The sequence below is a fragment of the Silurus meridionalis genome, chromosome 15, assembly GCF_014805685.1.
Source record: "Silurus meridionalis isolate SWU-2019-XX chromosome 15, ASM1480568v1, whole genome shotgun sequence".
NCBI lineage: Eukaryota > Metazoa > Chordata > Actinopteri > Siluriformes > Siluridae > Silurus > Silurus meridionalis.
In genome coordinates, this window is record NC_060898.1 from 4,729,717 (window position 1) to 4,757,664 (window position 27,948).

The 27,948-nt window shown below is 37.7% G+C and overlaps 1 protein-coding gene across 1 annotated transcript; it reads left to right on the forward strand.

Moving 5' to 3' along the window:
- The first annotated feature begins 1,262 nt into the window (after positions 1 to 1,262).
- ulk1b (unc-51 like autophagy activating kinase 1) lies at positions 1,263 to 27,374 on the forward strand. Its single transcript, XM_046867415.1, is given in 28 exon segments — positions 1,263 to 1,924; positions 2,536 to 2,628; positions 2,721 to 2,762; positions 10,404 to 10,436; positions 11,511 to 11,547; positions 12,736 to 12,909; positions 14,557 to 14,630; positions 14,712 to 14,813; positions 15,348 to 15,406; positions 15,505 to 15,587; positions 15,691 to 15,741; positions 16,028 to 16,116; positions 16,574 to 16,670; positions 16,673 to 16,735; positions 16,856 to 16,916; positions 17,075 to 17,164; positions 17,499 to 17,633; positions 17,857 to 17,996; positions 19,049 to 19,293; positions 20,097 to 20,260; positions 20,345 to 20,460; positions 21,062 to 21,184; positions 21,343 to 21,530; positions 21,906 to 22,084; positions 22,670 to 22,788; positions 22,935 to 23,092; positions 24,260 to 24,395; positions 24,489 to 27,374. Coding segments are annotated over 28 exon segments (2,997 nt in total). The 5' UTR covers positions 1,263 to 1,834; the 3' UTR covers positions 24,545 to 27,374.
- Positions 27,375 to 27,948: the final 574 nt, after the last annotated feature.

Below are 27,948 nucleotides of genomic sequence, written 5' to 3' on the forward strand. Positions count from 1 at the left end.
ATAAGCATATTAAACAAGCATTTATTACAATTTATTCCAGTGACAGGCTGTCAGGGCCAGCAAGGTCTTTTTTTTACTGGTCAAAATTCTATTAGAGTCTCTAAATTACATTTTAATATATTTTTGTTCATTAATATATGTTAAAATACCCCCAATAGTGTTCATTGAGTGTGTATCCTTTCCCTCAGGTTCTGCACAAGCTCAAACATATTAAAATGGATTTATTACCTGTTTTTTATTATAATTATTGCACAATGTCCGACAGAAGAGATGACAAGAAATTGATTTGGCCGCAGATATACTTAAAAGGACATTTACAAGATGGATTTTTCGGGAAAAAAAAGCTATACATTGTGAGGAAAGGTCAGCCAAAACAGTGGTTAAGATTTTTAATGAAATATTTATACTTTTATACTTTTACACATTTATACTTTTGTACTAACCATTTATACTTTTTATACATTAATACTTTTGTAACTTGTTTCATACAATTTGACTTCTCGAATCCTTTGGGAAAACCGTATTGCACGGAAAAAATGAACATCGCATGGAAAAGCCAGGGTTGTTTAATAAGGTCAATATTGATGCTTCAGCTAGAGATGATGTATGCGGGCTGTTCAGCTGTGGCTGCAGTGAAAGGAGACTTGTTGAATTGTGTTTATCAGGTTTCTTGATTTAGTAATGGCATTTATTCTTACTGTATGAGTTATCTGTCTGTGATGCAGCACTCTGTTATACTGCATTACTGTTTGATATTGATGGTTTCTATAGCCGTGGCATCATAATGATGATTTTAAGAGGTGTATTATCTGCAAGTCGTGCAATACCACCTGTGTGAAATACTACCTGCAATGCGTTCTGTTTTCTTCTCTTATTGTATTTATACATTGTACTGTGTATATACTGTATATTATAGTATGTGTATATTCTTTTTATATATTTGCATTCATTTCTATTTCTTTCCTTTGCTGCTTTAACAAAGAAATTTCCCCACTGTGGGATGAATAAAGGTATATCTTATCATATCTCTTATCATATTAAATCAGGTAAGACAACACTGAGGGACTAGGTTGTAAAATCCACAGCCTGCCACTGGTATATTCCACAGACAAAAAATAGTATATCAGCAGTAAATTAAGGTAAATCCTTTCCACTGAATATTTGTTATGATTTTAGACATGGCCCAGCCTGGAGGAATGTGATTGGGTGACCGAGCTCTTCGACGTCATCAGGAGCAACAACAGGGAGGCGCTTTCCCTGTTTGTCGCGCATGCGCATTGACGGTGCGAAGTCTTTTGTCGCTACAAAACTGATGAACCTGCTTTGTGCGTCTTCTTTTTTGTTTTGTTTAAGTCTATATAAATTAGGCGTTGCAAAGGATTACGGTGGCGACGCAGGAACAAAAAGTAGTCGCCCTGGACTTCTGAAAATGCTGCAAAAAAATCGCACTGATGTAATCTAAGCTTTCCGTCCATGTACACAAACAAAACCGAGTCTGGGGTTTAAGGTGGTTCCAGCAGCGATTTGTGGGTGCGCAACGGGACAACAACAACAACAACAATCGCGTCATGAAGCGAATTAAAAAATAATACACATTTTCAAAAGCCGCCGGTCTCTCGATTAATCGAGCTACCATGCAAGAAGCAAGGAGGATCTGTTTACGAAGGCAGCGCCTGGAACACGACCGCGGGCTTCACCTCTGCAGCTGCCTTGACGACGCGGAGACACGAACGGGACGAGGAGGAATCGCGCGGATCGAAAGAGATCCCGAATAATAATCGATTGGCGCGGGGGTGTGGGGGCGGTTCGGGTTCGGGCTCATTTTTGGACGGAGATGGAGACGGTCGGGAAATTTGAGTTCAGCCGAAAGGACCTCATAGGCCATGGGGCTTTCGCCGTGGTGTTTAAAGGCAGGCATCGAGAGGTAACGACGCTTCGATTATCTTCTAAAACAACAACAATCCTTCGCCTTAATTACAGCCTTGTTTTTGGTGCGCGCTCCCGGTGGGATGATGAATTTGGTAATCGCAGCAGGCCCGGGATTCGTGCACGTCCGCGGGAGCCGTGCACGTCCGCGGGAGCGCGCACCAGCACCGGTCCACCTTAAACACGGGCCTCATAATACAGTATAAACTAGAATAATGTTTGTTTTTGTTTAATTGCAGTGTTTGTTGCACGTGTTTCCTGTAACATCAAATATGATGTAATATGCTCTAATTTGTAAAAAAAAAAGTGTTAATTTTCATGCATTGAAACAGTCAACAGCAACCACAATGGGTGCCAATCAATAACATTGATTTCTTTTCTATTTTGTGAATAATCGCCTATTTCTATTCCAGTTTAATTATGTCAAATTCGATTTCTAACCATTTTTTGTATTTTGTATTTTTTTTTATTTTATTATAACCTATGTGCAATGCGCTGTAATGCATTATAGACATGTCCAGGCATGCATACATAATGTGTACAGATTTCTCTGATCTGAATAAATTTTTTTAATTACATTTAATTTGCCCTAATTATTTGTTTGAATAGAAGCATGACTGGGAGGTTGCTGTGAAATGCATCAATAAAAAGAATCTAGCAAAATCCCAAACTCTGCTGGGAAAGGAGATCAAAATATTAAAGGTAAGATGTAGGTTGATATGAAGCGGATATGTTTCCGTTTTTTTTTTTACAAATGCATGTAAAATTTGACATGTGTGGTTTTTCTTCTAAAGGAACTGAAGCATGAAAATATCGTCGCCTTGCACGACTTTCAGGTGAGTCAATAAGCTTGTATTTTTATACACAAGGGAGCCTGAAACTCCACCCACTGAAACATGTCATGATTGTTACATCACAAAGGAAACGGTCTACCATTGGTCAGTTTTTGGCACGTGGCTAATGTTGACATGACATGTGCGCAGGATGAAAAAAAAACGAGTCTCTGTACCCTTTTGAAGAGGGAGCATGGGAGTTATTAGTTTTGTGGGGGGTTGGGTTGGTTATATGTAGGGCTGAAACGGATGGAGGAACGTTGTGAAAACAGCGAGAGGTGAGAAGATTCGAGCAGAAAGAAAAACAAAAGAAAGTTTCCAAAGTTTGGGAACAATTTAAACTAAAACAAAGAAAACACCGTACAGTGCGCTTACCAATTTAAAGTCATTTGAAATCAATTTTTATATTTTTATTTATATACCGTGCGATCAAAAAGTCCCTCGGCAGTGATCGATGAAAATTTCAAGCAGCTTTTTCCCGGGGACAAGAAAACCACATCATGATACGGTGCGAGATTTAATAAATAAATACATGAGTGAGAATAATAATGCGTTCGATTAAACAAATATCCATAACCTGCTCTACACGGGCACTGCGGAGGGAGTTTTTGAACGCACTGTATTTGTATTTCGATGTAACATGCCAATTAAATGAACTTAATGAGTCACAGATATTCTTTTATGCAATGTCAGCAATAATAAAAAAAACACTAAAAAGGAAACAAATCACTTGTTCATTTTAAGAGGTCTTATTTTCTCTCTCTTACTTGCTCTTTAATAAAGGAAAAACTAGTTCTTGTCTGATTAATCGATTAATCGTTAGGACACCCGATTACTAAAATAATCGATAGCAGCAACCCTACTTATATGGATAATATATTAATTATTAAATTATTATTCCAGAAGTAAAATAGTCCAGTAGTACATAGTAGTATGTTACACTGATTGACAAGCTCATATCTACAGCCATACAGGTGCACAATGATGGCAGTTTAACAGCAGACAGGAGTAGAGATAAACATTTGCATACATGAAGGAAGAAACGGAAAAAAATGTACCCAACGTTAAATGCTTCACAGACCTGCCTTCACCATAATGAACATGATCTATTGTCATTTCAACCACGTTTTTGTTCACATCTGTTTTCAATCTGGCAGATTGACATTTTTTTAATATGAATAAGACCTTAATGGTAATAATATCTGAATTAGAGTTACATACATTCTTTGGCTTTCTATGTCATTTGGTTCAATTCCATCATTACTTCATAATTTAATTTCGGTTTTAATTTCAGTTTCATATTCATTTAATTGGTCGAAATGCACAAAACCGTGTGTGTAGGGTTAAAAAAATTCATTGGTTAGAAAAAAGTTACGGTCCTCTTTTTTTCATTTTTGTCAAATGTGCATAGAAATCAGTCATATTACTCAAGATTTTGGAGGCGAAGCTAAATATTTGCTTTGAAGCATTTTTTCTTTCGGTTTGTTGGCTCAATTAACCAGGGTGTGCAACAGTTCTTCAGCACCAGACTGCAAAATGCTGGAAAAAAAAACAACACATTTCCTATTTATTTTATTAAATGCGTTTGAGTTGCTTCGTCCCAGCACTCAAAATGTGCTAGAATTTATAGAGAACTGCACCAAGATCTTCACTGCTTGATTTTGTGTTCACACCTGCAAGAACAGCCAGGGTTTAATTCCTGATTTATAGTAAATGGCCAAAAGTTAGTTGCTGCAGGATAAAGCATGAAGTTTTATATGATGTCTTTAAACATTACAGTTGAATTTCACAGGAGATAAGAAGTCCAAACATGTTCTAGCATGGCAATGCCTCTGTGCCCAAACAGAGGTTTCTTGAACATACGGGTTGCCAAATTTGTCACCCTGATCTCAACGCCATTTGGGATAAAATGCAACTAACACTGTGCTAGACCTCCTTATCTCTTATCAGAGCCTGAATTCAATAATGTGGCTCTTGTGGCTGAATAAGCAAAATTCACACAGCCTCACTCCAAATATAGTGGAAATCTTTTACTACAAAATGGCTGTTTTTATAATAGCAAAGTCAGAATTATCTGAAAAGGGATAAGTGAGGTGTTCACAGATTTTTGCCCACATTCATATTAACATACATAACCATGAGATTAATTCATAATAATTTCCAGGAGGAAATTGTTTTCTAGTAGCATTTACAATATTTATTTATCTAGATGTACTATAATTTGTGAAATGAATAGAATAATTCAATAGCCAATAGAAGATGGCTTTGGTCTTGATGGTTGCTAAAAATTAGTTGCTTATTATTAACATCACACCAGAACTTAGAGTTGTGTGATGCACATCTGGGAAGATTTTCAACGGATATACACTGTTCTTTTAAATGAACAGCATAGAGACAAGAAGTCTGAGAGTATAAATGATCAAGAAACAATTAAAATTCAGTGGATTGCGTGTCTGGACAGACCTGTTCAACAGAAACGTAGATATGAAAGTAACACCACTCTCTTCTGTGTTTTGCATGGAGTTGATCTGGAAGTAATTCTAACTCCGAGCCTGTAACTGAACGTGTAGATGTCGGGATCTGAATGTGCCTCAGCGCACTGGAATTTTTATTTCTAGATTTAATGTCAGCCACTGTTAGATTTTATGTGATTGCTATTAAAAAAATCAAACAAAAAAAAACATGCAAGATATTTCACTTTGATGTGTCAAAGGTACCCAGCCTCCATTTTCCCACTGGGGATTTGGTTTGCCCCTGTTATAGTCGGATATATGGACTTTGTTCATTAGACCTGACTGTAAGTATCAAGTACCATGAAGCTGTAGTGTCACTGATATGTCTTCATTACATGATTGAAAATGAAAGAGGTGTGTTGACTTTCTGCAGCCAGGCATTGAGAACAGAGTGAAAGTACACCTCTTGAATTAGATATAAGCACTGGGATGACCTTAAGGGAGGTCATCTAATTTTTTTGGATCCTTGAGCTTGAATTTTGGAAAGGTCTTAAAGCACTGAGTCACCTCAGGGTTAAAAAGTTCGATGTGGCATTTTGGTTGAAAAGCCAAGTTTTGAAAAAGGTCTATCTCCAAACTTGGTTTTATAAAGTTCTAGGTCCCTGTCAATCATCTTAAAGGTTGAACATTTATAAAAAAAAAAAAAGAGTAAGAAAGAAAAGAAGTGACCTAATAGCTAGACAGAGGAAAAGGTACATTTTAGCTGTAAAGAGTAATAGAAAGTACAAAACATGTAGAGTACAGTTTTACTATTGTCACTGAATTTACATATTGATAGCATCAAATTTTATTGCACCGCGGGTCATAAAACTGAACTTTCCGGTGTAACTGAAAGGTCCCTGAAAAGCCAACAGACTTGTAAGACGTGTTTGGAGTTGTACAGAAACATCTATTATAATATATATATATATATATATATATATATATATAAGTTTGAGCTCATTTATTTGGGTAACGCGAGACATAGACCAGTGGTCCCAAACCCCCGGGCCGTGGACTGGCACCGGTCCGTGGGTCACATAGTACCGGGCCGCACAAAAAGAATACATAACTTACATTTTTTCCGTTTTATTTATTATATGTTTCTGAAAGCTGTTTTATTTTGGAAAATTATCGGATTCTCTCCGCCACATCTGTCTATGATTCACTCTTGATGCATGTTAAGATGCTTTCCTCGGTCACATGTCTTACCTCCATCCGCTACCTTCTTAAAGGGGCTGCTCCGGCCGCTAACACATAATACATTACCGCTAAATTTAAACCCCAAGCTAGCAAAATGAACCAAAAACAACACAGTGGATTCATGTTTATTATATTTAGAAAATACCAGTTTTTATGCCGGTCATATCATTTTATTTTCGGTGGCGCAAAAAAGGTTGGGGACCTCTGACATACACTTTAAAGTGGAGAGCTTTTAGATTTCCTTTTAACTACACAAACTTATGTCTTCCTAATCTGAAAACAGGGTGATGAAATAACTAGCTATTGTAAAGTAAGTGATATGCGATCTTGCTCCAAAGCCAGTCCATGTTATTTCCAAACGAAAATGGTTGGAAACTCGCTGTTGTATATAAGAGAGAGAAAACCTCTTGAGTGTGTTTGATTAGTAGAGTTCCCATAACAGCCCATAACATGTGTTTTGTAATATTTAACCTAATGCACTGTATTTTCAATAATCCTTGCTGTGCCAAAAAACATTCGGTAATCCCTATATAGTCAAGTTTATTTCTATAGCGCTTTTTTTTTTTTACAACAGATATTGTCTCAAAGCAGCTTTACAGAATTTAACAGTTACGGTGAACGATGTGTATTTATCCCTGATGAGCAGCCATGGTGACTAGTGCGATAGTGCATAGCAGTGAAGCATATTCAGTGAAGTAAAAAAAAAAAATGGGTCAGAGAATTTGGTCACTGACGAAAATGTCATGCGTTATAGAAGAGAAGATGTCGCAAGCAATTTCATCATAATTGTTCCACCTATCTTGTGTGGTGGATCATAAAATAGATTATTTTCTTCACTGTTCCTCACACATTTAATATATGCTCATAATCAAGAGGAAAACAACTAGTTGCCCGGTTTATTCACCATTATGTTTGTCTAATTAAAATACATAAATTGTAAAAGAAATAATAAAATTAAAATAATGAAAAATAAGTATGTAAACATGCTCTATGCACAGAGCATTTTCACCAGGTTTCCTGTCACTGTTCTCAAGCCGGGTTAAAGTTTTGGCAAACCTTCTTTGCCTGAGGAGAAGAATTTTTGCGATGTGTCGCATTGTTGTATAGGAAGTAGTCTGCTGAATTGAATGTACGCTTGAAATAAAAGTGCATTATGTGGGGAATTGAGTTGTTTAGTCACAATTCAGACACCACTACAAAATGGTGGCACTCGATATAATGTACCATATAGGAGAGGGAGTTAATAGGAAACTAGTTGAGGTTAAATATTTCTGACTTTGGAGGAAAAAACTTACTTTCACGTAGTATATAAATGTTGTAGTTTATGACGTAAAAGAAACTACAGTTAGCGCAGTGTCAATGTGGCTACTCACTTCGTACAGAAAATAACATTTGTCCATAGCACTTGCGTTAGCTGCTAACCAGGAAACTTTAGACACTAGCTATATGGATTCTTTAGTGTTTTAGGTCCAGCTTCAAAAAATTTTCTTAAAAGGAGAAAATCCTGACAATTTCACATATCGATTGAGTGAATAAATAAATGATGGAAGGAATGATGACATTTGTTAAAGTATGCTAAATTAATTAGAACACTGAAGTAGATCATATATTTAGAAAATTTAATATTAAATATAAAGCACACACACTTATATACCCATCCGTATTACGCAAATGGGGTCTAACAAATTTAAACCATTTAATAAAAAATTTCCATTTATTGCATTTTATTTAATTGTGGCAGTTTAATTGATTACTCAATGCAATCGATATTATAAAAAAAGAATATTGCATTTATTTGATTTGTTCTGTTTTTTTATTTTTTATAAAATATTATTTTAAATTATATATAAAATAATGTTAATAATGTTTTGCATTTCTTCCCACTAACTGTACTGAAATTGTACCACGACTTCAAAACAGAGGTACACATCGAACCATGAATATCGTGTACTGTTACGCCCCTACTTTCTACATCAGACATTTTTAGATTTAAAATATATCCAAATGTAAATTTTTGCCTTTAATATGACAAACATTCAAATGGCATTCAAATAGTGAAATATGTTCTGACAATCTCAGGATTTGTGTCCTTTAAATAAATAAAAAACCCTACTTTTATTATGTTTGTGGAAATTAGTATATATGAAACTTTTATAATATGAGAGTTTAAGTTTAGCATATGCGTCTCCTTTAGTGGCTTATCACCAGGTCAACATGGCCTGTTTAGGCACCCAGTACTCAGTGTGTTTTTCCAAGCTAAGGACAGATCTTTTTACAGCTTAGCCGCTATAAAAGATAAGTTTTAGATCTGTATTGCGGTACAAATGAATAGAGCCAGGCTGAACAGAAGGCAGATAAGTGGTTAGTGGCTAATCTCCACAATGGCAGAACAAAAAACAAAAACTTCAACTTTGCTGAGTCAGCCGAAGTAGACCAGACCGATCCGGTACGTCTGATTGGCTTCAGTAAAAGTAAAGTGAGGTCAGCTGTTGCTAAAGTGCCATGGTGGTAGAATGGCTTTGTTTTTTTATGAAGGACTTTGTTTGCCATTGGACTCTGCAGGGGCTGGCTGCATTAAAGGCTCAGAAAGAGTCAGGTTTATTGCTGGTTGTTGCTAAGTAGAAGTAGATTTTCTGTCCACTGGGTGGGTTTGTTCTGGAAAATACACTTAGAGTTGTATGATTGAATTAGAAATAGGATATGATTCTTGCCAAGCCTGTTACCAGAGAACACAATTACAAATGATAGTTTTGGTCACCACAATCACTATTTATATACAGGTTACTTCTAAAACAAGCCTTAATAGAAATACATTTTATTTAGCTGATGATGTCTGTCTTTTGTCAAATATTTAACTGCAAATATAGCAATTTTGAGTAATAAATTCTTTGTAAATAACCTGTTTCTCTCAGTTTCCTTGTGATATACACATTAGTTTCATAATTTTAATTTTCAATTTACATAAAAATAAACACACACACACACACACACACACACACACACACACATATATATATATATATATATATATATATATACATACATAAACACATATATATTATATTTAGAATTTTTATTTTATATATTATTATTATATTTAGAATTAATGAGTATTTTTTAATACAATATTGAAATACATTTTATATAATATAATACATTCCCTTATTAAATTCTATTTCTTTAGAAGATCTTTGTAAAAAATCTTTAGTTTTTCCATCATAGGAACAGGACTTTGTAATTCTTTGGTAACTTCCAGAGTTGCATCTTGCTTGAGAATGTTACATAATACTAAGAATACACCTCTGCTGTTATCAGTAAACACAATACACATGTTGATTTACACAAATTGCTTCACATTGCATACTAAAATGTTGAGATACTAAGTCATAATTATGAGATCAGGATAACGTAATTATGAGTCATAATTATGAGATATTAAGTCATAATTATGAGATCCTTTCAGTAAATTTTTTTTTTCTTTGTGAATGCAATGCGCTTCCGTAGAAAACAACCCAGCATGAGTAAATTTTTGAAATAACCCATGTACTCCTCAACAAGCAGCTACTATATGCTTTTTTTTTTAAATGTCCAAATTAAAGATAGTTAAATTCAAAATGTGGCTTTTGCATTTTTTAAACTACACTTTTATACATAAATACCCTATATTAGGATTTTATAGAGTTACAATGAGCACAAAATCTAATAAAATCTTTATTTCTTTTTTGTTTTTGAAAAACAGATTATTCGAGGAAAAACTTAATCGTCCGATAAATTTATTATGGAATGATTGTTAGCTGCAGCCCTAGAAAATAGTCAACCTTGGGCCTGTTCAGTAATTCTTTGTTTCAGCCTGGACCACAGCACCCAGCTGTTGATTATTTTCTTATAATACAGTTCATCATGAAAGTGCATTTGAGTTCAACTGTTTGTGTTTTTATTTTTTTTGTAGGAAACAGCAAGTTCTGTTTATTTGGTAATGGAGGTAAGTTTTCTTTTTTTTTGTTATATGCCCTTTACTCCAAAGTTTTTCCAGACATTGACTGGAATGTAGACACCTGTCAGGCTTGAAAACAGACCTATAGGTGTGGCATGTGGGTCCCTCTAAAACTGCATGGTAAATGTACATAGAACTCGCAATGATTGGTGCGTCTCAAACAGCTATTGTTCACTAGTCCGGGCATTAATCAGAAATCGGCGTTTCAGTCGCGAAATCCTTCCAGTGCACTGTAAAGTTTGTGAAACTTTACTATAATATGTATATCCTAATATAATCCCAAAATGCGGAAAGTGTAAGTACAGTAAAACCCCGTTGTACGAGCACAATTAGTTCTTGAAAATTGCTCGTAGGTCCGTTTGTTCGTACGTCGAACTGATTTTCCCCATAAGAATGAATGTAAAAGTGATTTAATCCGATTCGAGACCTCATTCGATCACTTATTTCTGCACTTAAAACGTATTTGTAGCCTATATTAACGAACAAATACACCGCAAATTACCCTAATGTAAACGGTTGATTGCGAGTGTGAGACACGCACCACGCTCGTAACCTTTTTGGTTTCAATGGTAATTCTATTTACTTTCGTTTTCACAGCATCATCACTGATTTTCTTGGGAGATATTTTTCAAGATTTCTATTGAAATAAAAATCGAACACTAAAAAAAGTTACGTTTTTGCTGCACTGAACAACGAGAGCGACCTATTCAGTAAATAGTCATATGAATGAAAATTGAGCCACCAGTGTCACAGTGTGGTGAAGCATGGCCTTTAGCAGTGCCCAACCCAGAGAGTTTTAGATTAAGACATACAATGTGACCTCTTTGAAACATCACTACGGTTTTCAGAGGTTACGGACCGGTTCAAAAACCACACAGTGGGGAGCAAGGAGGGGTGGGGTACAAGTGATGAAAAGGGAGGTAATGGAGTCAATATGCATTTCAATGCCTCAGTGGTTTATTGTTTGAATCCTCAATTCTCAATTTGAATGAATTTTGTAGTTGCTTTATGTTTATATTCACTGATCAAGATTAAAGGCGTTTCTCGTTTTCTTTCTAACAGTACTGTAATGGAGGAGACCTGGCAGACTACCTGCACTGTGAGTATATACATGAGAGAGAACAGAATTATGTTTCTTTGTCTTGAAGCCTTGAGTTCCTTAAAACACAAGTTTTAAGTGGCAAAAGTTTCTCATTATGTATATTATGAAAAGATATTTGGGTTTCTTTTCAATAGACTAGGTTCAGGGCTCGTCTCAGGAAGTGGAGCTGGGGTTGGGGTGGTGGGTGGCTGTGTGCGTGTGTGTGTTTGTTTAGTTGCAGACGAAAGGAAGTCTACAGTCGAAACCTATCGTGTTTTTCGAGACAGGACAGAGACATGCTGTCTGGTTTATCAGTCAAGTTGCAAAAAATAGACCCTTATTATCTTGCACACACTATTCTCAAATACACAATAAAATTGCTGTCATGACAATTTTGTTCATGGCTAATGACAAATACATCATGAAAAAAAAGAAAAACGGTCTTTCACTCAGGGGACATTTTGTTATAATACATAATCAAACAATTTCCTGTGCACATTTAAACTAGGGTGCAGTCTGACTGAACTCCGCTGATGACGCATTGCATCGTTCGTCACTTTGTTTCCTCTCTATTGCACTCCATGTAAAGACAAGCTTCAAATGAGAAAATAAGTGTTCAGCATAGAAACAATTGTTGGAAAGCCATGTAGCCATAACAGACTGTGCAAAGCCAGTGTGTGCTGCACAAGTGCATTTATTTAATGCATGAAAAACGTAATATTCCTTAAAGTAATTTAATGTAGAAAACCTTTAGTCCTTAGATTGGATTAAATTCTTTCTTTTGTCATTTTCATTTGAGTGATAAAGTGTGTAGCTAAACAAAATAGCATTCTTCAATGCCAAAGACAGCAATGCACACAACCCGACAAACGGCGGTGCGCAATAGACAATGAAATAAATACGCTGAATACAATACAGAACAAAATAAACGAGTAATGCTTAATTATTACAAGCAATATAAAGGTGTCTGAGCAAGAGGGAGTAAAAATCTAGCTAAACATAGAAACACCCGACTCGACACCTGCTGCCATCTAGGCGCATGTTTACGTCTGGGTTTTTTTTTGTGGCCAGACTGTTTTTGATTTGACATTAATCCAGTCAGTGCAGCTGGCCCCAAGTGCCTAATTTTTAAGAAAAGTGGGGGGAAAATATATACCCTGCAAATAAACTCTAATTATTGACATCCTCTTTTTCCGCCGCGCACAGCCAAGGGCACGCTGAGCGAGGACACCATCCGTGTGTTCTTGCAGCAAATAGCAGGCGCTATGAGAGTGCTGCAGACCAAAGGCATTATACATCGAGACCTGAAACCACAGAACATCCTGCTGTCCCACCCAGCTGGCCGCAAGTCCCACACCAACAACACCTGCATCAAAATAGGTAGAGGCCATTTGACAATGGTTATATAGTCTTTATATTAGTATGTATGTATATATATATATATATATATATATATATATATATATATATATATATATATATATATATATATATATACAGTACAGACCAAAAGTTTATATATATTACATATACAGTACAGACCAAAAGTTTGGACACACCTGCTCATTCAAAGAGTTTTCTTTATTTTCATGACTATGAAAATTGTAGAGTCACACTGAAGGCATCAAAACTATGAATTAACACATGTGGAATTATATACATAACAAAAAGTGAACTGAAAATATGTCATATTGTAGGTTCTTCAAAGTAGGCATCAAGAGAATGCCAAGAGTGTGCAAAGCAGCAATTCAAGCAAAAGGTGGCTACTTTGAAGAACCTACAATATGACATATTTTCAGTTGTTTCACACTTTTTTGTTATGTATATAATTCCTCATGTGTTTATTCATAGTTTTGATGCCTTCAGTGTGACTCTACAATTTTATATATATATAGTTTTTCTCTTTTCTTTTCTTTTTTTGTATTTCATTTTTGTCTATTTTTGTGCAATTATGTTAGATTTATATTAAGTACGACTTGGGAAACATTTTAATGGACTGTAATATTTGTACCCCTTTTATTCTGTTTATACTTTTAAGATGGATGGATGGATGGATGGATGGATGGATGGATGGATGGATGGATGGATGGATTGATGGACGGACAGACAGACAGACAGATAGATAGATACCTGACCCAGACGATAGATAGATAGATAGATAGATAGATAGATAGATAGATAGATAGATAGATAGATAGATAGATAGATAGATACCCGACGAAGACGATGGATGGATGGATGGATGGATGGATGACCCAGGCGATAGATAGATCCTTGACTCAGAGGATGGATGGATGGATAGATAGATATTATAAAAAAAAAAATTGTTAGATAGATATAGATAGATAGATAGATAGATAGATAGATAGATAGATAGATAGATAGATAGATAGATAGATAGATAGATAGATAGATATAATTAAAATTAATAAAAATTATATTTAGTGTTCTATTTGTATAACTAAACCTGACTTATTGTACAACGAATTTGTAGTTTGTTCCTATTATTGATTGTAAAAATACAACTTTTTCTATTAATGCTTTTAAAAAAAACACCACTCTTATATAAAGCTTCATCGTATCTACACTTTTTCCTTGATAATTAACACTTTTTTTTTTTCGTTACGGCACAAACCATTGCGTGAGAATAATTTGAATTTTCTGACCACTCATTTCGTTTACAAGGATCTCGAAACTTTAAAAAGTCATAGCTAGAGAAATATTTTAACTGGATTCTTTTTTCATTGTTTTTGTTTTCGTTTCTCTGTTGGTCATTTCTGGCATTCTGGTGAGCCTGATGCAAATTTTATTGGCTCTTGTCCTAGTGTTGGAACATAAAATAGATTTTTTTCTTATATTCTTTTGCAGTTTAACGGTTATTTGTGGAGGGGTTTTCCTTTCCCCATTATTAAATGTGATTAAATAAGCTGATATGTGTCTATGCTCTGGTATATGAATTAAAACTCATTGCCTTCTTAAAAGAATCTCCGAAAAATTAACAGCCTTTTTGCTTCTCTCTCTACGCAGCGGACTTCGGCTTTGCACGGCACCTCCAGAACAACATGATGGCCGCCACCCTTTGCGGCTCCCCCATGTATATGGCAAGTATCTTTTATCCATCTTCTGCTTGTGTTCCTGATTCACATGTGCACATTCTAACCCTGAGACGCTCTTCACACCAGGCTCCAGAGGTCATCATGTCGCAGAACTATGATGCCAAGGCTGATCTGTGGAGTATAGGAACCATTGTGTTTCAGTGCCTGACTGGTAAAGCCCCATTTCAAGTGAGTGCTGGTGTTTATTATTATTTTAAAATGCATACAGATATACATTAGCCAATTATTAGCTATGAGGATATTGAAGTCTGAGGCTACAGTAGGAACAGACTTACTAAAATTGTGCATTTTAAATCTTCAACTGCTTCGTTTGCCAGTTGGTGTCCAATGTAGCCTTAGATAACGTTTACTAGTTTAGGCAGGTAGTTGGTTTAAAAGAGGCAGATGTAGAGGACAGAGTAATATTGAGACCTAACAGGAGCAGCTGAAAGAAGAAGAAGAAACTGTTGTTGCTTATCTGCCTCAAGGTTTGACGTGTTCTGCGTTCTGACGTGTTTTTTCTCTTTCCGCGGTTGTGGTCATTTGAGAACCCGTCTGGATGTCCTCTTTTGATCTCCATCATCCGAAATTTCCGCCTCAGAGCTTCCACTCACTGGATGATTGTTTGTTTTTGGTGAAGATGTGTGTGTGTGACAAGCCCAAGACAATCAGCTCCTTCTGAAATACACAAACCAGCCTGTCACTTTTTTTTCCACTTTCTAGGCCAGCAGTCCTCAGGACCTCCGCTTGTTTTATGAGAAGAATAAGAATCTCAGTCCAAAGTAAGTGTCTGGGCTGGAACATGCTTCTCCTTGTTCTGTTTAGTCCTTTGATCATACCACTTCTCTCTCTCTTTTTCTCTTTATTTCTATGTGTGCAGCATTCCCAGAGAGACGTCCAGCCATCTGAGACACTTGCTCCTAGGCCTGCTGCAGAGGAACCATAAGGACCGCATGGACTTTGGTCAGTGTTGCGATGCAGATATTTGCATATATTCAAGTGTGTGTATATTTTCCTGCTTTTTGAGCCAAATGATTTGGATTATTGTTTGATGTGTGTTTTTTAGATGAGTTCTTCAAGCACCCTTTCCTTGAGGCAAGCTCCAGCATGAAGAAGTGTGAGTTTCTTGGCTGTCCATGCAGATTTCTGCAGTTAACCGTTTAATCGGACATGCTATTTGTTAATAATAATATATAGTATATTAAAATAATAATAAAAGGAAATAAATGTAGATTCAATGCAGACTTTTGTATCGTTTGTATTATATATATGTTTTATCTATTTCAAAACATGATAGCATGATAGTAATAGTGCTATCTCTGTCTGTGTGTGTGTGTGTGTGTGTGTGTGTGTGTGTGTGTGTGTGTGTGTGTGTGTGTGTGTGTGTAATTGTGTGTTTACAGCTGCACCGGTGACCCTGACCTGCTTTCCCAGCTCAGGTTCAGCAAGCTCATGTAGCAGCTCCTCCACCTCACACCTCGCTTCTCCTCCTGTAAGTGTGTGTGTGTGTGTGTGTGTGTGTGTGTGTGTGTGTGTGTGTGTGTGTGTGTGTGTGTGTGTGTGTGTGTGTTTACACTGTTTCAGAGCAGTCCTTTTGTCCCATTTCTTTATAACACAATACAGTGTGACGCTGAGGCGCTCATCTCACATACACAGTAAATATACAAGTTTGAATGATGATTAAAATAATGGATAATTAGAAACTGCTTTGTTTTAATATATAAAATTCTCGTTATATTGTTGTTGTTTTTTTAATATTTGGGAACCAATTTTTTGTAGCAGTTATAAGCAGTTTAAAGATGATTCTGATGATGCATTCATGATCTTTTATTTCATGTATTAACATTTTTAAGCTTTTTTGTGATATGAAAATTGACATATACCAGAAATGTTGTTTTAGAAAGAAAGAAAAAAAGCCAATGTAATTAATAATCTCTTTGAATTCACAGCAGTCCCTTGGTGAGAGCCAGCAGAATCGAACCAAAGTGCTGGCCTCCCCTACCCAGGATTCACCAGGCTCCTTGCTGAAGGATTCAGCCGGTGGTGGAGAAGCAGTAAGAACTCGTCTTGTGACACGGATGACTTTGTGATGGTTCCCGCTAATTTCCCCAGTAAGTGAAAACTTCTACTCTTGCTCTTTTTTCCTTCTAAGGATGAAAGGTGGAAATACAGGACTCTTGTCTCCATCTTAACATCTCTTCTCTGTATGTTCTCTCTTGTTCTGTGTCTAGGTGAGCTCACGTGTGAAATGCCCTCAGGAAAGGTGCTTCAGGACAGTCTCATAATTAGTGGGTAAGAAACTTATCTCTTACGATGCTTGACAGAGGAGCACGTAGTGACCTTTTTTTTTGTAATTCATACAAGACAGATGAAATCAAATAATTTTTTAAATCAACTTTAATGAAAATTCTTCAAATCGGTTTAAGCGGTTTGTTTCCTCCCTTCACCAGGAGTTCTCTTCTCGCTTCTGGAAGTCAGGGCAATCAGGCCAAGTCTCTTCCACGTTCGCCCTCTTACAGCGGCTCTGCAGCGCCACCAGGGTAAGCCGTGTCAATTTCGTTTTTTTCCCGTATATTTTTCTGTTACCTGTCCAGGGGTCTCATTTATAAACGGGGCGTACGCACGTTTTTTGTGCAAACACCACGTTTACATATGAGACCCCAGAGCGATCCAGAGTTTAGCGGGTGGTGCATCAGTAATAATGGTCTGTGTGGAAACACAGTGCTCTGTGTGTAGTTAAATGTACCACTGTTTCCGGTTTCTGTGAGGCCACTTGAAAGGAGTTTTGATTGTATCGATTAGACCCATGAGTCTTACTGTGCCCTGTTTCTTCTTTATTTGTTCTCTCTGTCCTTCTTTATCTTTCACTCTCAGCAGGCCCCCTGAACAATCGTTGAGTAACTGTAGTAACTATGGACAGTCCGTGCCCATTCCGGTGCCCACACAGATTCACAACTATCAGCGCCTGGAGCAGAACCTGCACTCCCCCAGCCAGGACAGCTCCCCACGGTGAATATCAAACAAATTCCTTTTCAAAGTTTCACAATATTTGTAGGCAAACGAAACACACTGGGTGTTAAAGGGTTCTTTTACTCGTTTAGTTTTGTTTCATTCGTACCCTGTTTCCCACGGTTCTCAGTTTTTGGGATCCTTTAGACAGGTTAGAAGACAGCGATTATTCTGTGGTGTATGAAACTTTTTGAGCTTAGTGTGCTTTGTGTACGCTGGGTAGTTGCACTCCAATGCGGCGGTGCAGCAGTGGCAGTCCTCTTGGTTGTGGCAGGACAGGACCATCTCCCCCTCTTCACTCAGCCATCAACACACGCAGACTGTCTATAGGGGGCAGCAAACCCATCCAGCCCGCCCCACAGGGTAAGGACTACCTTCAAGTGTCTAACTATAATAGATTTGGATTTAGGATTTTAGTTCTCTCTTCTAGATCTTTAGTTACAATTCATACCAAACAATTTGGGGCATATGGCTGTAAAACAGTAATGCTGATCACTAATTGGTCAAAGATTCTCTTAAATGTAATTAAAAGTGTTTTTTTTTTTTTTTTTTTTTCTGATTGATTAAAGAGGCAACCCAGTGTTTTTGCAACAATAAAAATTTTAAAGATGCGCATGTCAGCTACAGGTGTTATAACCCTATATTGTACATTACATAATTGATCATTTATTTATTATAGCTATATATATATATTATAGAAATAATTTTTCCTGTGCTGCAATTTACAGTATATGCAACAAAAAAGCATCGTATTTATCTTTTGTCATCTATATCTTTAAAAAATTTATTTTTCTTCTTTAAAAAAAAAACCGAATAAAATAAATTCTTCTTAAAATTGTTCCATAACAAAAAAAAAGGGGTGAAAATCAAAAATTTGAAGAAATACAATACAAATTAAATGGAAAAAGATACAATAAAAACAAACTATTCGGTGTATATACAAATATTCAGCATCATTTATTATACATGTAAATAATAATGAAATAAAGAATTTTCAAATGTATGCGTGTGCAAAAGATATGAGGTGGTGGATGTTGTGCAGTAGGTCCAGACGCTTGTCCCCCTAGTCCCCCTAGTCCATAGAGTTCCCCTAGTTGAGGGATCGAGTTGCCTGTGTGAAGAAGCTCCTCCTCATTTAATAATTAATCTTGTGCTGTTATTTTTTTTGGACATCTGTTTTTGCAATATTAACGTCATGCTGAGAGGCCGTATCCTGGTATGGTATGCCTGCGTTAGCTCTTTATAAGCACTGCATACCTCTACTGTAACATTTTTCAGTTGTTTTGAAATCTGCCATGTAAGCAAAAACAGAAGGTCTGCATTTCCCAAAGTATGGTAAAATGCGTCATGCTGTTATTTACATCAGCACAATTTTAACCTCTCTCTCTCTCTCTCTCTTTCCTCCTATTTCCCAGCTCTCCAGCTACCCGATGTTAAGCCCAGATCCAGGCAGCAAGGTTTGGGCTCACGCCTCCACAGTGCCCCCTGTTTGCTGGAGGCCACTGGCGGCTGCAGGCAGACGATCAGGAAGCAGCACTCGGACCCCGTTGTGAACCCTCAGGGTGGTGCGATGGCCCTGAGGACCCTGCATTCCTCTCCCCGACTGAGTGAACTGATACAGCGCAGTCCCCTACCCACCATCCTGGGATCACCCTCCAGAGTATGTCTTTTTTTTTTTCCTCAAGCTCCCAAACGTGAAGCACCATGTTTTAAATCACCTACTGCTGTTTAATGTTCATTTTTATTTCTCTAATTCTGTCATAATAATGCAATGTTTTCAGATGTATGTTACATCTCATCAGCTCTGGTCCAAAGACACTATAATGAAGTTCACTGTAGACCTTTTCTCTACATTTCTTTATTATTATTAACAGTACAAATCCTGTGAGTGGGCAGTTTATTGCCTTTCTCCAGATTACCTCCAGTAGATTTATTCAACATACAAATAAGCAGACAGACATTCAGACAAAGGATGTAGACCGAGTTTAAAAATGCTGTTTCTGGTTGTTTTGGCTTCATGCTGACTTTAAACTTTGACCTGCAAATTGGTGAACTTTGGTCCAAACAAAAGTAAAAGTGTTTTGCATGTTTGAGTTCATAATCACCATTTGGAAAGTTTTGGAAGAAAAAAAGCACAGGATAGAATATGTAGTGTGTCACCATGTCCTCCTTTCTTGTCTTTTTAGGTGTAATAAGATTTTAAATACTTTATAATAGCTACATTCAAGTGTTTATCATTACCAGGGACATGGGTCTTATTGCAGATGAAATTTGTAGCCTTTGTTTGAAAAAATGTATTCAAATTAATCAAAACCATTCTATATATTGCCGTAAAATACAGCTACGATTTATTAACGCTGATAGTATGGAGCTGTTCCTTACTTTAATACACTGAGGGTTCTTTTCCATCTTTCTTCCCGCTTGGATTTTTTTTAAATTCTGTTCTTGTCCACCCCCCCCAAGGCTATGTCCCCATTCGAATTCACAAAGCCGCCCAGCTCGCCGAACATGGTGACATTTCTGACGCCGAAGGGTTTCGTTTTCCCCTCATCCGCCGGTCGGCCGTGCCAGGTAGAATCCGGAGTGCCTGCCGCTTTTCAGTCTGAGGACACCAAGAATTTTGGGAGGTAGAGACTGAAAATTTTGGAAAACGTCCTTTTTTTTTTTAAGCTCGCTTTTTCCTTACTCATTCCTGTCCTTTTTGTTTCCAGGTCTCAGAGCTCTGGCCGCCTGTCAGACATGCTTCTGAAGGCAGCGTTCGGTGGACAGATGGGAGATCGAGGCAGCACGGAGAACCTCAGTGCCGACAGAGCGATCGACATCACAGGTTAGGACTCGCACACCGCTTTTCCACTTTTTGTTTTTGTTTTATCGGAGATGAACATGTAGCGGTTGAAACTGCATGACGAGTAAATAGAAGGTAAAATGATAAAGCAGTCAACCTTACGGTAAAGCAGGTGCATTTGGCTGAACGCTGCATCACCCCTGATCAGACTGCACAAGACGTAGGTTGCGCAAGTGAATATTTGCTGTGCGTGAGCCTTCGGGGAAGTTCGGTGGAGCAGCGGAAGATTTCGTGACAAAGGGTTTTGCAGTCTCAGGAAATGTTGATGTAAGACTGTGTCGACTGTGTGCAGTGCAAATGTATTTTTCTTTTCTAGATAAACAAGTACAAAAAAAATGTTTTATATATAAAATATCACTATTATTTCTCAATGGAATCATACTAAAAGTAAAACTAATTTCTTAATTAATGAGCAATTTGCAAGAGCTTTAAAATATTGGGTCAAAATTTATTTTGTTCTCTTTTTCTCCATGTTGTTTTTAGTGCTGAAAACCCTGACAGCAGGCACGTAATCCATGGCAGGAGTCTGCATGCCGGATTATGATCATTATTTTATTTATTTTTTTGTTCTATTGCTCTTCAGCGCCTTCTGCTGGTGGGACCATGGTGGTGGGATCAGGCAGTCCAGCGCGAGTGGTGTTCACTGTGGGTTCGCCACCTAGTGGAGGAACGCCACCCCACGCTTCCCGTTCCAGAAAATTCTCCGGTTAGTCTACATTTTTTTTTTTTGTGTGCGTGTGTCCCTTTGTGAAAGACAACAGAGGAAAAGTCCATTGACATTGTGTCCTTCTGCCATGTTTTTTTTATATTACTATATTGGTTTATAAAACTTTTTTTGATCACTCATTGTTATTTATCTTCTAGCTTGCTCCTCGAGCTCTATCAGTCCGGTGGGGTCACTTACCACCCGTTACCCACAGACAGGCATGTGTTTGGATGGGTTTGAGTGCTCGTCCAGCCCCCGTTACAGTCTTGCAGACCCCGTTTCGGCCAACTTAGAGGGAGCTGTGATGTTCGAGGCCCCAGAACTCCCAGAAGAAACACTAATGGAGGTAAATGTGTGGGGGTTCAAAAACAAAAAAGATACAGGTCTTTCTCATTAGTTCTTGAGGGAACCAGTACAGTTATTAACGTCATACAGCAAGTTATATACACGACTCAAGAAGCCGTTTTTTGATTCTGAGATTCCCCAATAGCCCCCTTTCCTGAAGATGTCAGAAAACTTAATTACAGCTGCACCTCTGATATGTTGATTCACCTTCACTAAAGAAATGTTATAACTACATTCGCATGCAGTTTTATGTATGTGGTGATGTGTTTATGTATATAGCACTGTACTGTAAATACATATATTTATATAGCATACTAAATAGAATCCTAACTGTTGTTGTTTGTGCTTAGTGTTGTGTTTTTTTTCCCCCCTATAGCAGGAGCACACAGAGATTCTGCAGCGGCTCCGGTTCACTCTGAACTTTGCTCGTGGGATGGTGGACGTGGCGGCGTCGAGAGGGGGCGAGGACAGGCAAGCGGAACCGCCCTCGACCTGCCTGCACCAGCAAGAAAGCGTTGTGGCTGATCAGATCAGCTCTCTGAGCCGTGAGTGGAGGTATATACATGCATACATACACACTAATAAATACATACACGCATATACTAGCCTGATATGATTCGCATCTCCATGCGTACAACCATACGCTACATTAAAACATACATATGAAGCAGCTACCGGTGCGATGCGATGCGATACAATACAATTCACCTCCCAGATGCAGCGTGATCCGAGTTCGATTCGATTCAACACAACGTGACACCACGAAAAACTATGATGCTGTGCAATTCGATATGGCGCAGAAAAAAACCCGATGTGCCTTCCGACTTCTAACACGTGGCCTTTTCACAGACACGACTTTGTTTTGCAAACAAATATGAATTTAAACCAAATGTTCTTTTCCCGTTTTGTTTCGAGGAGGATGCAGCTCTACCTCTGCCATGTTAATCCGTATCGATTAGCGCTCGAGAAACAGTTTAGCAGGGAGAAATTGATCTACATATCAAATATTGGTGACTTTCTAAATAATAAAATTATTACATTAGTTCAGTTGAATAAAGGATTTTCTCGAAGACTGTACCATACCTGTTTTTACTGCTACTCCAGAGTGTGATGGATGCATGTGGAATGTGTGCGTTTCAGTTATGCTGAGCAGTTAGTGCTGTATATGAAGACTGCAGAGCTCTTGTCCAATGCTTTGCACACCGCCATGGAGGGCATCAAACAGGGTAAACTGTATCCTTCTACCACAGTCAAACAAGGTGAGCCGCATCATCCTGACTTCCTCTTCATTTTTTTTTTTTTTTAATGACAATAATACCAGCCTGGTCTTTTGAGTCTCTCCCTCAAATGTGTAGTAGTAAACAGAATCGAACTAAAACGCCGGGTTTGATCTTCTATCCCGCAGTGATCAGGAGGCTAAACGATCTGTACAAGTCGAGCGTGACGTCGTGCCGCTCCCTGAACGCACGCCTGGAGCGGTTCTTTTCTCGAAAGCACCGGCTGATGGACCACATCGACACCATCACCGCGGAAAGGCTGATCTTCAGCCACACTGTGCAGATGGTACGAAGAAAGCACGATGTTATAAACCAAAGCTGTTAAACCAAACCCCTTCAGTGATTTCATGATGAATCACTTTATGCTGTTTGCCCTGAAACTCACACACAGAGAAAAGCACAGATCCAAAACACTGCTATGTGGAGTCTTAAATTAGTTTTGGTTAAATTTTTTTTTATTTGGCAGACACATTTAATCACAGATGAGGTCAGACAGGAGTCTCTGTGGATGATGTTTGCAGATGATATTGTGATTTGTGGTGAGAGTAGGGAGCAGGTTGAGAAGAGTCTGGAGAGGTGGAGGTACACGCTGGAGAGAAGGGGAATGAAAGTCAGTAGGAGTAAGACAGAGTACATGTGTGGTGCGGTTGCAGGGAGAAGAGGTGGAGAAGGTGGAGGAGTTCAGGGGTCAACAGTGCAAAGTAATGGAGAGTGTGTTAGAGAAGTGAAGAAAAAAGTGCAGGCAGGGTGGAGTGGGTGGAGAAGAGTGATAGCAGGAGTGATTTGTGATAGAAGAGTATCTGTGAGAGTGAAAGGAAAGTTAATAGGACTGTGGTGAGACCTGTGATGTTGTATGGTTTAGAGACAGTGGCATTGAGTAAAAGACAGGAGGTGGAGCTGGAGGTAGCAGAGCTGAAGATGTTGAGGTTTTCATTGGGAGTGATGAGGATGGACAGGATTAGAAATGAGTTTATTAGAGGGACAGTGCATGTAGGACGTTTTGGAGACAAGGTGAGGGAGACGAGATTGAGATGGTTTGGACATGTGCAGAGGAGGGACATGGGGTATATCAGTAGGAGAATTCTGAGGATGGAGCCACCAAGAAAGGAGGAAAAGAGGAAGACCAAGGAGGAGGTTTATGAATGTGGTGAGGGAAGACATGCAGGTAGTTGGTTTGAAAGAGGCAGATGTAGAGGACGGGGGGTATGGAGACGGATGATCCGCTGTGGCGCCCCCTAATGGGAGCAGCTGAAAGAAGAAGATACATCTTAGCAGCTGAATTATAAGGCCCTGAATTATGCAGCTTGGAGGAAATTCCCCTTTGCTATGCCTCCAAAAATGTTATAATACTCTCACAATTCAGTTCTGCCATAACCCCATCACCATTAGGATTTAAATTCTTCATAGCATGAGGTAGGATATGTTTGTTAAATGTATTTAATGTGTCCCGAAGGTGCAAGCTGCAGCTCTGGATGAGATGTTCCACCAGGGCGAGGCTTCAGTTCAGCGCTACCGCAAAGCCTTGCTGTTAATGGAAGGTCTGTCGCTTCTCCTCACTGAGCAGTCTGACATTGTCAGCATCAGCAAGTGTGAGTGCTTCCGTTCATGCGACGTTTATCCTGTTTTTATTCCATACACGTGTGCTCACTTGGCATTCACTTCTTTGTTTTGTTTTTTTGCAGGTAAGGAGTGTATTGAGCGTCGCCTCACTGCGCTGCAATCAGGCCTTTGTGTATAGCGATTCAACCAAGTTCCTTCCATTACATTCCGTAAACACGTCGTCTCTTCATCCCTCTCACCGCTCCTTCTTCTTTTCATTTCTAAGAAAATGACGACTGAGAGGCCTGAGTTTGTGGTCACACACATGACGCCTTCAGTGCACATAGAGAAATGAAGTTTCCTCCAATCGCATCGTGTTTGAATCATAAATCGTACGAGCTGCAGGCAATCGCATCACACCGATGCTGAATCCATGACCTTCTCGTGGATATCTTTTAAAACCTATAAGCTGCACTGTGTAAACATTAGAATTTTTCGTTGTTGTTTTTGCGTAGACGTGACACTATGTCGGGATCGGATTTCCTTTAATAATGGGTTTGTGCAATCACCGGTGATTGATATTCATCAGCAGCTGGAATTCATCCTAAAGAAAAAGGTATTAAACTGTATTTTTATCTCGGGAACGGTGCATCTTCAGTATGCATTACGATTCATTGATGTACCTTAATAGCTTAATATTCACACGGACGAAAGGATCCATCCTCAAGGAGCTCACAGTTTAATACAGTCGCCAACAGTAGAAGTTGAAATTCATATTAATAATCAGGATGTTCCGAGCCGCAAATTTCGCGCCAAAATCCAAAATGTCGCTCGTGGAGGACGACGTACGGACCGAATTGACTAGACACTTTAATCTTCTTTTTTAAGTTTTATTTCCTCCCAGTTTGTTTTTCGAGTTTGAGGAATAAGTTTTTTCGCCAGATAAATGTAACAAACCAGGAAAGGGAGTAAACAATGGGTTACATCAAGAAGGTGCTTGGAGTTGAATTTGTTCATAAGTTGTGTTGCACCATTTCATTAAAAAAAAAAGATTGAGATTGTAATGATGATGTAATATAACATGTAATTATGTATTTAACAGTTATTAATGCATATCCAACATTTCACTTGGGATTATTAATAGACAAAAACAGCATCACTACAATTTTTCTTTCCTGAAAACTAGCATGAGGAATATTATTATTGTCGTATTTTGACATTTAAAACACTTTTATTAAACGGGTGTGAGATTCGTTTCAAGAAATCTATCAAAAATCAATACACTTTTAGTACTGAAATCAGGATTACGTGCAATTTGGATTGTTTTAAAAGGTATTTTTAAGTTTGGTGCAACTGGATTTACAAATAGACATGGACATATTCCAGGTTAAAGCTTTCTTGGCGCAACCCATTTTCTTAAAGAAAAACTATAGTAATCTTTGTTTACTTAGAACTTCTACATACCTCCCTGTTTTTCTTTCGTAGTTTTTATTACCAGTCAGGCCGTGTGTAGCACTTTAGTGAATGCTGACCACCAAGATATCCAAATTACCCCACCCCCCAAAAAAAATGTTTTGAAGAGATCTGAGCCCCTTTTTTTAAAATCCCCTATTGTGATCTCTTTGGCATTTTTACGTCATAGAATGTATTTAGCAATCATTGTTTTCCACGTTTTAAATGTGTTTGAGTGATAGAAGGACAGGCTCTTGAGAAAACCACCTTTTTTTGGATCAGGAGGCAGATTGTCCAGTGCATTTTTGTTTACTGCTTTAGCTGTTATGGAGGAGTCTAGGCTTAGTGTGCAGCAGGCCCTGCGCTGTAAGGCAATATCATTTCCTAGATAAGATGATCTGCCTTTTTTTTTTTTCGATCTCCATTTCACCGATATACAGTTCTGCGTACAGAATCCGTAAAAGCGGTCGTTTCTTGTTGATTACGCCGCCTGAACGCGTTCGAGAGAGTTTGGGACACGGGAACGGAACGACGGCGTTCGGGCGTTCGCTACACCGCATCAGAGCTCCGACTGTTTCCGTGTCGCGTTTATTTTTTGTTCCTTTTTTTTTTTTTTTAAACTTTATTAACGTATGCTGAGTGGTTTGGTTTCTTGTGTCAGATAAAGCGTAAATCTATTTAAATAATGTGCCTTTAAAAAAAAGCAAAAATTGAAACACTGAAAAGAGTTTTGTTGTTTTTGTCCATTATTTTCTAGTAGCTTAATAGATTCATACTCGTGTTTGTTTGCCTTTTTGAGTGTTTTCGACTGTGTGATGAAGGACAGGGTTTTTTTTTGCGAGTGTGTTAGTGTGTGTTTGGATCGTGTGTTGGGGGTGTGAGATTGTTAGGATATGCCATAACTTTAGTCCTAAACTATTTTTTATTTACTAGTCAAGTATGTTTTCTAATTAATGCTTCATTGTAGATATCAATCAGAAGGCCAGTTACAGTATCAACCAAATTTTGCTTTTGCATTCCAACAATTACACAGATGTTGGGCTGGTTTTGGGGTATTTTTCTACTCTTGGGTGATTTTTTTTTTTTTTTTTTGCTTTAACAGTCCCTTTTATTATATGAATACTAATTCATTACATGTTTATTTAATTGAACTTTGTCTGCTGTGTTTTTATCTCCTGTGCTGCTGCTGCCACGACACTAACCCTGAATTATTGTCTATTCTCAAGGAAAAAATTTTAAGGTTGCTTCTCTACTCCAAATATGTCCGACAAAAGTGATTGACTTTCCCCTGAACTCTTAAGTACCACTTGTAAATAGAGATTGTAAATTAAGTTATTGCGCCAAACATGTATATATGACATGCGGACGCATGAAGATTTATTTTCGGTCTTTTTGTTTTCTTTCACCCACCAAAGAGAGAAATGCTGAACGTCCCAGTTGTCACAAAACCTCTCTCCACTCTGTAGTTATGGAATTGTACACAACACACTGTTTCCATGTCAATATAAAGGTGTGATTGATTTTTTTTGTTTGTTTTTTGCTTTGAAGGTACAACATAAATAAATGAGGAGAAATTAGTGATTTGTCATTGCTTTTGTGTGCTTTTTTTAAAATCCATCAATCGACACGGTCTGTTTTTTTAAGCAGCTTCAGCTAGAAGTCCAGCAAAAATGGTGATTTTACATTTTTTTACATTTTAATCCCATGATAATGTTTTTATTTTAATGATGTTTCTCTGCTATATTTTTCCCTTCAATGATTCACAATTACATTTTTGTCATGGAATTAGCAAATACACAAAGCTATAAAAAATTTTTTAATAAACTCCACCGGAAAGATTTTTTAATCACTAAACATTTATTTTACTGATGCAACAAGAAGCACCAAAATTCACAGGATGCACACATCCGGCAACTAAAACCGTCTGTGTGGAAACATAACAAAATTTCTGTTTGGCATACTGATGATTTATATAATTCATAACATCATAATTATTAAAAAAAAGAATATTTTGTCTTCATGCTCTATGTTGAATTTGGTTTTACTTATATTTGCATAAAGCATCCATATTTGTCCATGCCAAGGTTGATTAGTGTATTTAAAAAAAAATGGAAAAGTATTAATTTAAGGTATTTAGAACAGATAAAAATG